Below are 15,074 nucleotides of genomic sequence, written 5' to 3'. Positions count from 1 at the left end.
CTCCAAGACTGAGCAAGACACACTAGAGGTAAAAAAAAAACTGCTATTATAGTTTATATTGGAAGCTATGTCCTTACATTGTGAATTAATCATTATTTCTAATGTTTTAGGAGGATGGCATTGTCATCACTGGTGTCCAGTCAGGGCGGACTTTGCCAGCAGCGCTAAGCAGAAGGGTGGAGGACTTCAGGGCCATGCTACACAGTCCACATAGCTGGCTTGACGATCGAGCAATTGATCATGCCCAGGCTCTCCTTAAGTTGCAGTACCCCAATATCGGAGGCCTCCATGCCACCACCTCCGTGGCTCTACTATCTACTGTGCCGTCAAAAACCCAGGGGTTTGTGCAGATTTTAAATGTTTGTGCTAACCACTGGGTTACGGTAAGTGACATTGGGTGTAAGGTGGGTGCTGTGAATATTTTTGATTCCCTAAACAGAGCCCATACGCAGGAGTTCGAGGTTCAGGTGACAGGTTTGCTCTGTTTTCCTGGGAAGAGCGTGACAATGCAGTGGCCAGTTGTCCAGCAGCAGGAAGGTGGCACCGACTGTGGGCTGTTTGCTATTGCAAACAGTCTCACCATCTGCAGAGGTGAGGATCCATGCATTACCACTTATGATCAGAGATTCATGCGAGACCATCTTTTTGCATGTTTTCAGAAGGGCTTCCTGACGCCATTCCCGGGTTCTGTGGAGAGCCCCCCGATGACCTCAGGCCACGCCATGGAGGTGGACATCCATTGCCTCTGCCGCCGAGCAATCCGATCAGGTAAGGATCCTGTTGTTGTCTGCAGGAGGTGCAGGCAACTTTTCCACCAGTTTTGTTTGAGCCATGTTTTAGATTTTGCAGAGTATGTCTGCCCTAGATGTACTGTTGTTGTGTTGTGTTAATCTTTTCTTTGAGCTTTTTTTTTCTCGCAGGTTTAATGCAGAACATTTAAATAACATTTGTATGTATTGGCAGAATGTTATGAGCATAAATATACCATATTTAAGCTGTGTTCCATATTCTTAATTGTTATTTGTCCTAGATGTACTGCTGTCGTGTTCCTGTTGTGTTAATCTTTTCTCTAAGTTGGTCACTTGCAGATTGTATCCAGACATTCAGTTACAATCAGTTTAATTAATCAATCAATCAATCAGTTCTTTATTTTATCAGTTATTTATCTAATACGTTAATTATTTAATCAGTTAATTATTGTTAATTATTTAATCAGTTAAAAAAATAAAAATAAAAAATAAACCCTCTCTAAGGCCTGTACCTTGACGCTGGTGAGGGGGCTTTTCACTAAACCAGGCCTTGTCAAGTGTAGTTAATTAATTTGTGTACTTTATGTATGGTGTGCTTTCATTAATGCACTTGTGTGGTTTATACTTTAATTCATTACATTTTGTACAGTGTGATTGAGCATTGTGTGTTTGAGCACTGTGTGTCATGGATTTGCTGTGGACATTTCTATATCTACAATTATGGCTACACGAGACACACCCCTCTTCGCCCAGAATTGGCGGTGTGCGAGATGTGTGGGGCTTGCGTTTGTTCTGTGTGATAAAAATACAGGTTCAGTGGAGGTAGGGGGAGAAGGTGAAATGGACTGAGAGGGCATGGACGCAGGGGAGAGAGTAGCGGCAGAAACCGGGAGAAAGCAGATAGAGAAGAATCTGTGTGGACTGGGGTGGACAGAGCGCACACCGACGTGAGAGACACAGGTGGAACCGGAAGGACAGGCCAGCCAGACACGGAACTTGATTCAACGCCTATCTGAGCTAAGTGAAGGAAAGTTGTCCTGTCTGTATGCATGTGTGTGAGTGCGATCTGAAACTCTGTGTTCGTAACTGAGGGCTTTTTTTTGTCTTTTAACAGTGGTGAAGCCATTTAAACGAGCCCGCAGAGTGGTGTAGAAGGCCACCAGGCGTCAGCGAGAGAGTACGATGACTTCACTTAATCCACCTCATCCACTGTCTCTGGTGCTGTAACTAGGTGCACTTGCACTGTTGGACCCGGACTCTATCATTGTGGACTGTATTTATAACTCTCCTCGTCACATTCCACACTGTTTTGAGATTCTCATCTACGGATTGGCTAATGAACTATGACTGAATGTTGATTAAGTGCACATTGTCTATTTTGAGCTGAATGACAGATCCTGTGATTTTATACTATTGCTATATAATTTACACTACTGTTTTTTACTGCTTATTTATTATAGTGGTTGTGTACTTTATTAAACTTGTTAAACTGTAAATCAGTGGTCTGCCTTTTCCTAGCAGTGGAGAACTTTAATGCTGGTAGTTAAGGACCTCACACCAAGTGTGACATAATTTGTAGTCTATTGCAGTCTTGGGCAAGTTACTTCAAAAGCGTAATGCATTATTTATTACTTGTTACTGTCATCTCAAAGTAATTTGTTACATTACACTATTATTGTCTTTCAATTGTGAGGCATTACACTACGTTTACATTACTTTCACCAAAATAACAGGAAATATGGATTTGGTGTTCTCAATAGATCAATTGAGATCTATTCAATGCAGCCCATTACATGGCAGGAGGTGATGTGGTATGGCATAATGACTGAGCTAGGCTTAAGGCTAACAAAAGAACAATATAATGGTTGCAGTTATGGCTCATGGGACAATGTAGGCCCTAAAGGCCAAAGGTCACTCACAACTTGTTGAAATTGTATGTTGACTTTAAATGGTCCTCATCATTGCTGGTTGCCTTTCCTTCCACTTACAGTGGTGTAGACTTAATGCAAATAGTTTGAGAATAATGGCTACGATCTTCGTAAAGCAACATTTTAGTTATTCTCACTGCTTGAAATGAGAAGTATAGCCTAACCATGTTAGATCTGTTGCATGAATGGCAGAGATAACTCAAATTCCCTTTCTACAGTCATTTAAACAAGGCAATTAAATTCCAGGACCAGCATAGATTACTTTTTTAATTCTTGGATAATCTTCTCTGGTGCCAATTGAGCATTTCTCAATTTTGGATTAAAAAGCAAAGTAACTTCAGTTACTGAGAATTGTACTGAGTAAAATATTACTAAAATTGTATTGGTAATGCCTTACATTACTGCATTACAGCAAAAAGCAATGCATTACTGTAATTACATTACTTTTTTAATGCTTTACTCCCAACACTGGTGTATTGAGTCACTTAACTTTCACACAACTTTTAATTTGCACACGCACACACAAACGCCAGAAGCTGGCTTTCTAGTCTTCTGGAACATATATGGAGAGGAATCCCTGAAGAGGTCCAGACAACCCAGTGCAGCTGTACAGCTCTGACAACCTCACACATTACACATTTACCATGCTCTTTCCTCTCTATCCTCCACCACCTTCCTCTACACTTCCCTTTCTTCCCTCTACCTCCTCTTCCACCACTTACCACACTTTGACTAGTACTTAAACTGTAGGCATTCCTATCTTCTAATACTAGTATTAACAAATGCAGTGGTAATGCCTTACTATGGTCTCATTTATTTAACATTTAGACACTAGCTTAAATGTTATTCTGTTGCTGTAAATCACCTTGGATAAAAGTGTCTGTTAGATTAATAAATGTAAAATGAAAAGAATACTGTTGGACGTTTCACTTCTCTGAAACCTAACATCTAATATTTTTTTAGTTTATGTTGCATGAATTATTGGATGTGGGCTATATTAACTCTTGTATCTTGTAGCCCTGTTATAGCCACACCAAATAGTATTTGTTAAAGCACTAGCAGTTCACATCGCCTATTTTTTAAAAAGATTAAATATGTATGTTAGCGAATTTCCAAATTAACAAGATTACGTAGGCGGATTTGGCTGTTAGAATTTGCTATGAGGCTTCTCACTTTTCTTAGGACTCAATTGTTCTTTTTTTTATTTCGTTATCCTCAAAAAGAAAAAAGCATGTTTTTCTTTTGCCAGGTATAATGCTAGGCTGTTGCAATCAACATAACCAAAATAACACCGAAAAGGAACACGTCTTCAATGTTGGTTTGGCTACTTAGCCTATGCCAGACTGTTGCATACAGCTTCAGCGCTGGACATATCCAGAGCTACTGACCTTCACAGGTACAAGGTAAAGGTAGGCTATTTAAACGTTAGTTTTTTTACTTGACGGTCACATTGTATAATAGCCTACTATAGGCCTATGTTTGCGTTAATGTAGCCTACTATAGAAAACGCATAGGCCATCACTGCATTTGTTGTCCATCCGACTGTAATTCAATGTCTAGGCTACTTCAGTATGTTTTCTCATTCAAATGTCTTAATCATAGACTGTAAAAAATAAGGTAGGTTATTGTTACGTCTTACAAGTAGGCTATTGTTACGTCTTCCGGAACTGTTCCCCCTGCTTTATATTCACGAGCGCACACCATATCAGACAGCTGATTAGAACGGTATTGTTGCGTCATCCGGAACTTTTTCCCTGGCCGGAACAAATTCACTGTGACAGTTCCACATGAACCCCAATGTGAAGAATGACACAAAGTTCTGAAACTTGCAGCTACATGCTTTTTGGATATTGCACTGATGCAACTGACTAGACATTCCTCTATTCAATACACACACACATACTCCACTCCCCCCCCCCCCCCCCCACACACACACACACACACATACCCACACGGACTAGAGGCTGAAACACAAAACTAATCCTGAAATGAGGGTGGGATCTTTGGATTAGGACCATCAGTCAGACAAATGGAGAAGTTTGCTAGCTTCATCGCCATCGGTAAAATCCACAAAACAAGCAAACAAACAAACACAAAAAGCACAGATCTAGTTAAGCTGAACTACACAGAAAAGGGAAACATTCAGTTTTTGTTTTGTTTTGTACTTTACAGTTATTGAATAACTAATGACAGTAGTAGTGCATGAGATTATACCTGCTTTTACTAAGAGAGATACAGTATCAGATCAGATTCTTTTTTTTTCTTCCTTCCATCCCCCTCCTCCCCATCAACAGCGCAAGCACCTGCTCACCTGCCTGCTGACAAAACTACAGTACAAGGAAGTCTTCAAGTATTACATCAGCGATCAGCCTGTCAAATCAAAACACAGAATATTGATTCATACGCAGGAGGGGCCCGTTCACCCCCCCATCTTGGTCTCAAGGTGGTTTGGACCTCACTGCTCTCTAGTCTGAGACCGTGCTAAGTGGTTTGGGGAGCAAGGGGTTGGTGGTTGTTCTAAGTTGACGTTTTGGTCAGCAGGAATGGGGAGGAGGGTTTCCTGTCCAGGCCTTGTCTGTATGAAACCAGCCTTCAGGGAGACCTTCAGGTGAGATGTGATCCATCCGAACCTCTTCGTTCTCCCTTGGTCTCCTTCTCGCTCACCCATGCAGTCTTGGTTGCTCACACCACATCTGTGCACACGATGGGGGAAATGGATGGATGTTAGTTTAGTTTAGATTACAGGCTATAAGGCAGTGGACATTTCCATTCCTGTATTTGTTCCATATTTATCCATATTATTTTAATCAGAACTACCTGTAGCTGCTCCACTCCTGAATTCTGGCACATTGCCTAAGACCTTTTATGCCTGACTGCATTACTTTATTTAACAGGGTCCATACATATCTCAACCAGTGCACCAGATTTAGCTATATAGCTAATTAGCATGTGTGGTCCCTGGGTATGGAAATATTAAAGAATACCACAATTCAATACAAAACAACAACATCTCGAATGTGACACGCCAGTATAGACTGGGAGGGAAGGACAGACAGAGAGAGAGAGAGAGAGAGAGAGAGAGAGGAGAGGAGAGGGCAGTGTTGAATACAGTGTTGAGAGAAAGCCTAAGATATAGGAGGTCAGGTGAGATATGCAGCCATCATGCCAGATGCTGATTATGATAACAGTGATCCCTAGGACTGAACAGGTGATGACAAACACGCACTAGAAATGATGAGACTGAGAATGATAATAATGATTACAACCCTGCTTAATGCTGGTGGGGCTGATTACAGTCTAAGAAGTTTTATACAAGTTTAGATGATGGTTTATAGTGACGGTGTGTGTGTGTGTGTGTGTGTGTGTGTTATTGGAGTGAATCTGGTGTTAATGAGTTTGTGTGTGTATGTGGGGGTATGTGTCTGATGAAGAATGTTTAGATCATGGTTAACAGTGGACATGATGGTGATGACTGTGATGATGACGATGATGATGACGAAGATGAAGAACTCACCTGCTTGGTGCTGGTTCTGTCCGTTCTCTCGGAAGGCGATGACGGGGCTGCGGGGGCCTTCAGAGTCAGACGTCTCCTCTTCCTCCTGCCCATCGCCCTCTGCCCGGGGCATCTTGGTCTCCATGGGAACCACGATGACCTGCTCAAAGGTCCCCGTCTCTATGGCGATGCCGTTCTCCCTCGGGTGGGCCTCAGTTGGTGTGCTGGGCCACAGACAAACAAATGTAAACACTTACATATCTAAACACATGCATGTAAACATCTGTATGTCAAGACACAGAGTGAGGGATGAGGGACAGAGAGTTTGAGTGAGTGAGCGCGCGTGTGTGTGTGTGTGTGTGTGTGTGTGTGTACACACACTCACCTCTCTCCTGACTCAGGACCCTGGAGCGTGAGTGTGTGTGTCTCTGAGAGGGCTGGCAGAGGTGCAGGTGAAGATGCTGCGGAGGTGGTCAAATGTTCCAGTTAGACACACACACACACACACACACACACACACACACACACACACACACACAGACAGGCAAACACTAACACACACACACACACACACACAGACAGGCAAACACTAACACACACACACACACACACAGGCAAACACTAACACTAACACACACACACACAGACCGACACATCCACACACACACACACACACACACACACACACACACACACACAGACCGACACATCCACACACACACACATCCACACACACACACACACACACACACACACACACACACACACACACACACAGACCGACACATCCACACACACACACATCCACACACACAGACAGGCAAACACTAACACTAACACACACACACACACACAGACAGGCAAACACTAACACTAACACACACACACACAGACCGACACATCCACACACACACACACACACACACACACACACACACATACACATACACACACACACACACACCCTGTCGTACCTGTCTCCTCTGTTTTTTGCTCAGTGAAATCTCCATTTCTGCGTTGTGGTGATTTTTGCTACACGTGAACATGGGCGCGCACACACACACACACACACACACACACAATATTAGCGGAATATGATTTGTCAAATATAATTTGAGTTTGTAATGTATTTACAGTTTGTGGGAAGTGTGTGTGTGTGTGTAAGAAAGATCACCTTACCTGATCTGATTTGCGTGTTCTCTTCATGATCTCCTCCAATCTCTAAAAACAAAAACAAAAACACTCTCTTGAGAAAGGTGTGTGTGTGTGTGTGTGTTGTAACATGTACTCTTGGGCAAAGGTGTGTGATGCAAATCTGTGTGTTTGTACTGTGTAAGGTCAGCAATTGTGAGTGTACATGTACTGTATATATGTGTTGTGTGTGTGGCGATGTTAGAGACTTGATGAGTGTGTGTGTGCATGTTGTGTTAGGTCAGCAATTGTACAGTACGTACATGAATGTGTATTGGCATGTGGTCAGTGTGTGTATGTGTGTGAGTGTCTGTTGTCATCTGGTCACTGTATGTGTGTTTGCACGTGTGTGTGTGTCTGTTGTCATCTGGTCACTGCATGTGTGTGTGTGAGTGTGAGTGTGAGTGTGTGAGTGTGTGTGTGCGTGTGTGTGTGTGCGTGTGTGTGTGTGTGTGTCCACGTGCACCTTTTTGCGCTCCTGGCGTTCTGCCTCCTCCTTCTGGAAGTGCTTCTCTCTCTCCTGACGCAGTCGCTCTGCTTCCTCACGCTGGCGAGCCTCTTCTGCCTCTCGCTGACCCGCACACACACACACGCACACGCACACGCACACGCACACACCACACACACCACGCACGCACGCACACACACACACACGCACACACACACACACACGCACACACACACACACACACACACACACGTGCACACACACACACGCACACGCACACGCACACACACAGAGAGAGAGAGAGAGATAAACAATACACACACACAAAGACAAAACACACACACACATGCACAGACATGAAGACAAATACACCAATTATTCAAATGAGATAAGATGTCTAATACTAAGTATGTAACATTACTCTGTCATGTCTGCTGAATTCCTTCAGTTAGAGTGTGCTGATGCTGATGTAAGTGTGTCCTTATGGATGTGGAGGGCTTTGTTTTTGCTATACAATATGTTAATGGCAGCAAATCTGATCCGGGCTTTGGATCCACATATTCTTACGCATATTAAATATGGCTCAATTAACTGGCTCATTTGTTTTGGTCGTGGGTAAGGAGAAGTTACCCTTCCTGGGGCGCAAGCTAAGGTAAGCTAACTGGCTCATTTGTTTTGGTGGTGGGTAAGGAGAAGTTACCCTTCCTGGGGCGCAAGCTAAGGTAAGCTAACTGGCTCATTTGTTTTGTGTTTGTGATGGACTGTGCCTAGGTTGATGGTACTTGGCTAAGGTTCTTTATGGTTTATGGTTCAGTCCACATCAACGGGACGGACCGACCTAGCCAACTTAGACCATGCCTAGGTTGGTTAAGGGTATTTGGATGCTTGTTGTGGTAATATGGGGCAGCATGGGGCGTAAGCTAACTGCTAACTGCTGGCTAATTTGTTTTGTGTTTGGGATGGGGCCTAAGATAATGGGCTAAGCTAACTGGCTAATTTGTTTTGTGTTTGTGATGGGCTGTGCCTAGGGTGATGGTACTTGGCTAAGGTTCTTTATGGTTTATGGTTCAGTCCACATCAACGGGACGGACCGACCTAGCCAACTTAGACCATGCCTGGGCTGGTTAAGAGTATTTTGAGTATTGGATATTTCAATGTGGTAATATGGTGGCAGCATGGAGGGGAGTGTCTCCAGGACGCTGGTTTCACTGTTAAGCCTTCATGAGGTGTCGTGGGCCTAACTTAACGAAACATCGGTGAATGAGGGTGCCCACTTGATAACCCCAATGACATGCCGCATACTATACAGGCTACTGCTGTTGGATAGGCCATTTGCATTGTGCTTGTGACCATTTGTTGGCGGATTTGTGGGTAGTGTGCTTTTTAAAGTTAAACTTGAGCAGGGGCTTCTGAATGTGTTTTTACCTTGGATTTTGGCACAAGGGATTTTAACATCTAATCCTGTGTATTAATGTAATGGTGTGGGCATGTGTGAAAACAAGTATGTGCTGTGTGTGTGTGTGTGTGTGTGTGTGTATGTGTGTGTGTGTGTGTGTGTGTGTATTACCTGTTTCTGTAGGCGCTCTGCCTCCTCTCTCTCCTTCTCAGCCTGGGCTTTCCTCTCCTCCTCCTCTTGGAGTCTTCTCTCCTCTTCTCTCTTCTTCTCCTCCTCCTCTCTACGCACTCGCTCCTCTGCTTTCCTGCGAGCCATCTCCTCACGGCTGCGTCTGAACTCAAACACGCATGCACACACACACACACACACACACAAAGAATGAGCACAATGTAATTCCATGTCTGGGGGAGCAGGGGAGTAAGCATTTGATATAAAGGCATCTAAACCTGCTGCTAGGACAAATAGTTAGTTATGAAGCAAGTGAAGGCTCTACTTGCACAGGATGGAAATTATCTGCTGATCTGCACACTGGCATCCCTCACGCATGCATCAGCCGTACTTGTCCCATCCCAGGGTGCCCCACACGCTCACTAGTGCTTCACCCATCTCTGGGGTCCCTCACACAGGGGTCAACCTATCCTGGGGGTCCCTCACACACGGGTCAACCTATCCTGGGGGTCCCTCACATTACATTTACTTTACATTACATTACATTTAGCAGACACTTCTTGACCAAAGTGACTTACATATGTCAGCTATATTACAAGGTCACATTGTCCCCGGAGCAACTTGGGGTTAAGTGCCTTGCTCAAGGGCACAATGGTGGAAGCCGGGAATTGAACCGACAACTTTCAGGCTACTGCACGCTAGCCCAGCTCCTTAACCACTACTCTACCACCGCCCCACACAGGGGTCAACCTATCCTGGGGGTCCCTCATATGGCTCATACATTCTGACAGCATACATACTGTAGCAAAGGGAGAGAGCAGTCACCCGACCAGCCCTCGAACCCGGGTCATGGGTACCAAAGCTGCCTCGCTCTCACACACACACACACACACACACACACACACACACACACACACCTCTCGGCCTCCTCCTGTAAGCGGCGTTCTTCCTCCTCTCTCTCTCTCTGCTCACGGGCTTGTCGTCGTTTCTCTGCTAGCAGGCGAGAGGCTTCTTCAGGGTCTGTGGTTCCTGGTGACTTCACCGCTGATAAAGAGAGAGAAAGAGCGGGAAAAAAACTATTAGTGTGTGTGTGTGTGTGTGTAAGTGTGTGTGTGTGTGTGTGTGTGTGTGTGTGTGTGTGAGAATGTGTGTGTGTGTGTGTGTAAGTGTGTGTGTGTGTGTGTGTGTGTGTAAGTGTGTGTGTGTGTGTAAGTGTGTGTGTGTGTGTGTGTGTGTAAGTGTGTGTGTGTGTGTGTAAGTGTGTGTGTGTGTGTGAATGTGTGTTGTGTGTATGTCTGAGGGAAATACTTGAGTAGGTGAGCGTGTGTATGTGTGTGTTGTACAAAAATGCTGCTTTAGGGGAGGACATTCTCTGTTTCACCGTTAAGGTCAGACTACAGGTGCTACCAACCAGATACAACCTAGCATCACCATCCACACTGCATAATGCATTCTAACTCTGACCACCTTAAATTAGTTGCTCATATTGTAAATGGTTGTAATATGTACAAAGGACACTGCACTTCGTATTGTTGATAGTAATGCCAGTTCTGTTAAAGTCATTTTTCCAAAAAATATGCCTGTGTACAAACACGCGTAATGCCAGACTGGTTCTGGATGGTGATAGAAAGGAGGTGCTAGTCCTGGGAATAGGCTGTGTTTATGATCTGGATATGGACAGAGCATTTTATGAAAATACCAACCCTTCCTTGCAGAGATGAGTGACCTACAGTAGGCTATGCATGCAAGTTTGTGGCATTGATATTTGGCAGCTTGGGATATGTCCACAAACTGACTGTGAGTGGACTAAGACTGGAAGGGCTATCAAAAGGAAAGTCTACAACAACCGGAAAAATTCTGTTGCATATCAGCTGTGATAGGCAGTCTTGCTGTGTCGTGTAGTCGATGCTTTATGTACCCTTGAATGTCAAAGCTGTATCACCTCTGAGAATATTTGAATCATTTCTGTAAGAAATTTGATTGGTGGATTCAAATAAAGAATTCAAAATCTGCTTTTAAATCTGGTCTAATTTATCTGCAATGACTGCTCTGAACCACTAGAGTGCACTGTGGTCTGACCTGGGGAAGTAGCCTCCTTGGCCTCTCCCTCTGCATCGTCTTCTTCAGCGGCCCGGTACAACTCGGGCATGGTCCGGCTGGGTCGCAGGTTGCCTGGCGATAGAGGTGGGGTGGCGGCAGAGTGCTCCTGGCCAGGGGATCGCAGGTGTTTGGGGGTCGGAGGCTTCTGGGAAGACTTTAAGGAAGATCTAGCAAGAGAGAGAAAAAGAGAAAGATTATGTTTACCCCCCTCTTTTTTTAATGGTGTTGTTAAGTTACCGTGTTTGGCTAGCATTGGCAAGTTAGCAACACTATTCAAATGCTTATGCCAATAAAGCACCTTTAATTGGAATTGGGGGAGGGGTGGAAGCTTTCACTCTTTACTGTAAACAGCAGTTGGTGTAGATTTAAACAACAGTTGGTACTTGGTCATCTGGTCATCTACCCACATTAATCATTAATTACTGCGTGATCTGGGATGTTCGCACTTGTTGTTGGGTATCAAAGGTACACACATCCATACAAAAACACACTCACTGCAGGCATACACTCCAACCAGTGCACACACACAACCAAGCGCACTCTTGTGAACATTTCACTGTAACAAACAGGCGCACCCTCTTAATGGACACACACACACACACACATATACCCTCTCAGTTAAGCAAGTTTGTGTGCGTTCACACACACAAAAAATAGAAGGCCTACAAAAGAGTACATTCACACAAACACACATAAACAGAGAGAGAGAAACACACAATACTGAGTACATGGACGTGTGTTTACTCACACACACACACACACACACACACACACACCTGGCAGGTGAGGGTGCTTTGGTCCTGCAGGGCGGGGTGCCGGGGGACTGGGTTCTCTTGGCTCTGGGCTGCTGGGGGCCACTCAGGAGGGGCTGGGAGCCCAGTGGCAGAGACAAGTTACTCCAGGACTTCCGCACATACTCCTTAGGGTGCTTTTCCCCCTACACACACACACCAAATAAATGCACATACTCCTTAGGGTGCTTTTCCCCCTACACACACACACCACATACATGCACAAATACATGAAGGAAAAAACATTCCGTTTTCTGAATGTGGTGTGTGCATATACATGTGTGTGCTTGTTCATCTGAAGTATGATGCGTGCGTGTGTGTGTGTGTGCGTGTGTGTGTGTGTGTGTCTGTGTGTGTGTGTGTGTCTCAGTGTGTGTGCGTGTGCGTGTGTGTGAGTATGTGTCTGTCTGTGTCTCAGTGTTGTGTGTGTGTGTGTGTCTGTGTGTCTCAGTGTTGTGTGTGTGTGTGTCTGTCTGTGTCTCAGTGTTGTGTGTGTGTGTGTGTGTGTGTGTGTGTCTGTGTGTCTCAGTGTGTGTGCGTCTGTGTGTCTCAGTGTGTGTGTGTGTGTGTGTGTGTCTGTGTGTGTGTGTGTGTGTGTGTGTGTCTGTCTGTGTCTCAGTGTGTGTGTGTGTCTCAGTGTGTGTGTGTGTGTCTGTCTATCTCAGTGTGTGTGTGTGTGTGTGTGTCTCAGTGTGTGTGTGTGTGTCTCAGTGTGTGTGTGTGTGTGTGTGTGTCTCAGTGTGTGTGCGTGTGTCTCTGATTGTATGAGTGTGAGTTGTGCTGATAGAGGTCAGAGTCTCTCGCTCTCAACTCTAAGTCCTTAATGACATAAGCCCTCATATACACAGACAGATGGAGATGAGGGATAAGTGTGTGTGTGTGTGTGTGTGAGTGTGTGTGTGTCTGAGAGAGCAAAAGAGACAAAAAAAGTATATGCATGTGTTTGAGAAAGAGAGACAGAAAGAAAAGAGAAAATTAATGTGGCAGTGCATGTGACACAAACAGACAGAGACGTATGTGTGTGTGTGTGTGTGTGTGTGTGTGTGTGTGTAGCTCAGTAGACTTTGGCCTTGTACCCTCCCTCTCTTGCTAAGTCTAACATAATGAATACATTCGTTCGCTCACACACACACACACACACTAAACCTTAGTACTCCTGATCATACTGCTACTTCTGATCTTATTGAGCAAGGTCCACATAAATTAGTTTCACTCAAGTTACAGTGCTTACAGAGACACTCCCCCCCCCCCCCCTTCTCTATACGTGTGTGTGTGTGTGTGTGTGTTTGTGTATGATTATGTACTGACACAATATGTGTGTGTGTGTGTGTGTGTCTGTGTGTGTGTGTGTGTGCGTAGTCATCTCTCCTACCGTTGTGCCCTGAGTGGTTCTTCTTCGGGTGCTGGGGTCAGATGGGGTGAAGCCGGCCCTAATTGGCCGATCGCAGCTGAGACCTGCTTTCATTGGCCGCTCCATGCTGCTGCGGGATTGGAGGGACTTGAAGGAGAGGGAGCTCATTGGATGACAGGAAGCTGAGCGGGGACAAATGGGCGTCACTGTGTTCGTTTAAGGCATGCGTACAGTTCATACACACGCACACACACACGCACACGCGCACGCACACGCACACGCACACACACACACACGCGCACACGCGCACACGCGCACACGCACACACGCACACACGCACACACGCACACACACAAGTAAGTGTGTTCGGGGGTAAGCAAGGGATAAGCAAGGAGGAAGGTGATGAAGAGAAGGAGTCATGAAAGAGGAGTAGAAGGAGAACATCATGAAAGACAAAAAAAGAGAGAGAGAGAGAAAGGCAGAAACAAGGACAGACAGAGAGACAGAAAAAACAAGTGTGTTAGTGTGCACTACTGACTAGGTTAGTCAGCATGACAGAGAATCATCTCTCAGGGAGGAGCCTGTGTTGTCATGGTGACAGGTCAGACCAAGACCAATGGAATCAGATCTAGACGATAGATCTAGATCATCTACAACAGACATGCCCCATGAAGAAGTCCCATGTAAGATCTAGATCATCTACAACAGACATGTCCCATGAAGAAGTCCCATGTAAGATCTAGATCATGTACAACAGACATGTCCCATGAAGAAGTCCCATGTAAGATCTAGATCATCTACAACAGACATGCCCCATGGAGAAGTCCCATGTAAGTTGGTGTATGTTGGACACAGGAGAGAAGGAGAGCGTAGTCCCATCATGAAAGTCTCAGCGCCATGTTTTGTTCAATGTGTTCAAGTTAAAGACAGCATGGTGTCCTGCACTTACATTCTGAAGCAAATTAAGTCACTATTGGTTTGCTATATGGGCAGCATTGGAGTCTGACAGCGGGGCTACACTGGACGCAGAACTGAAGCATTCTGCTCACGACGTGTACAAACAATTTTAGAAGACAGGTCTATTTTTTTTTACGCGCCGCTATCATGTCTGGTGTAGCCAGCTCCATTGATCATAGTGCAAGCTAATTGTAGCAGCCAAAGACCCTCCGCTTTAACCCTCTCTGTTGCAGCAGATGCTTTGTGATCGGAACACTTCAATTACATGTTCGGTGTAGCCTCCCAGTTAGTGTGCGTACTGATCAGACTTTACTTTCTTCACTTATCACTTTTGACGGCGCCATTGTTGACTAATTCTGGCAGTGAAATTGGGGGGGTAGTCTACAACTACGCAGGCTACTAGTATAAAACCTTCTCAATGGCACCAAATGGCAGTAATGCATACATTTTACTCCTGATGTTATTATTTATTCCCCACTATGATTCACTTATTGGTGGTGAT

The 15,074-nt window shown here is 44.9% G+C and overlaps 1 protein-coding gene across 2 annotated transcripts in view; it reads right to left on the bottom strand.

The window, feature by feature from the left end:
• Window positions 1-4,463: 4,463 nt before the first annotated feature.
• Window positions 4,464-15,074, bottom strand: part of map7b (microtubule-associated protein 7b) — a 29,144-nt gene continuing 18,533 nt past the window's right edge. For both annotated transcript variants that reach the window (XM_076271756.1, XM_076271755.1), the window contains 11 exons: window positions 13,637-13,797; window positions 12,250-12,410; window positions 11,453-11,640; window positions 10,291-10,417; window positions 9,377-9,536; window positions 7,828-7,932; window positions 7,350-7,391; window positions 7,145-7,202; window positions 6,556-6,631; window positions 6,192-6,394; window positions 4,464-5,370 (listed from right to left, as the gene is read on the bottom strand). In XM_076271756.1, the coding sequence (XP_076127871.1) occupies window positions 5,360-5,370; window positions 6,192-6,394; window positions 6,556-6,631; window positions 7,145-7,202; window positions 7,350-7,391; window positions 7,828-7,932; window positions 9,377-9,536; window positions 10,291-10,417; window positions 11,453-11,640; window positions 12,250-12,410; window positions 13,637-13,797 (1,292 nt within the window). In that variant the 3' untranslated portion in view covers window positions 4,464-5,359. The remainder of the gene's footprint in view (window positions 5,371-6,191; window positions 6,395-6,555; window positions 6,632-7,144; window positions 7,203-7,349; window positions 7,392-7,827; window positions 7,933-9,376; window positions 9,537-10,290; window positions 10,418-11,452; window positions 11,641-12,249; window positions 12,411-13,636; window positions 13,798-15,074) is intronic.

The sequence above is a fragment of the Alosa pseudoharengus genome, unplaced genomic scaffold, assembly GCF_046254945.1.
Source record: "Alosa pseudoharengus isolate Yale_2024_CS ecotype anadromous, Long Island Sound unplaced genomic scaffold, YU_APseudo_1.1 YU_APseudo_1.1_scf_7, whole genome shotgun sequence".
Classification (NCBI taxonomy): Eukaryota; Metazoa; Chordata; class Actinopteri; order Clupeiformes; family Clupeidae; genus Alosa; species Alosa pseudoharengus.
This window is presented reverse-complemented; position numbering and strand designations above follow the sequence as displayed.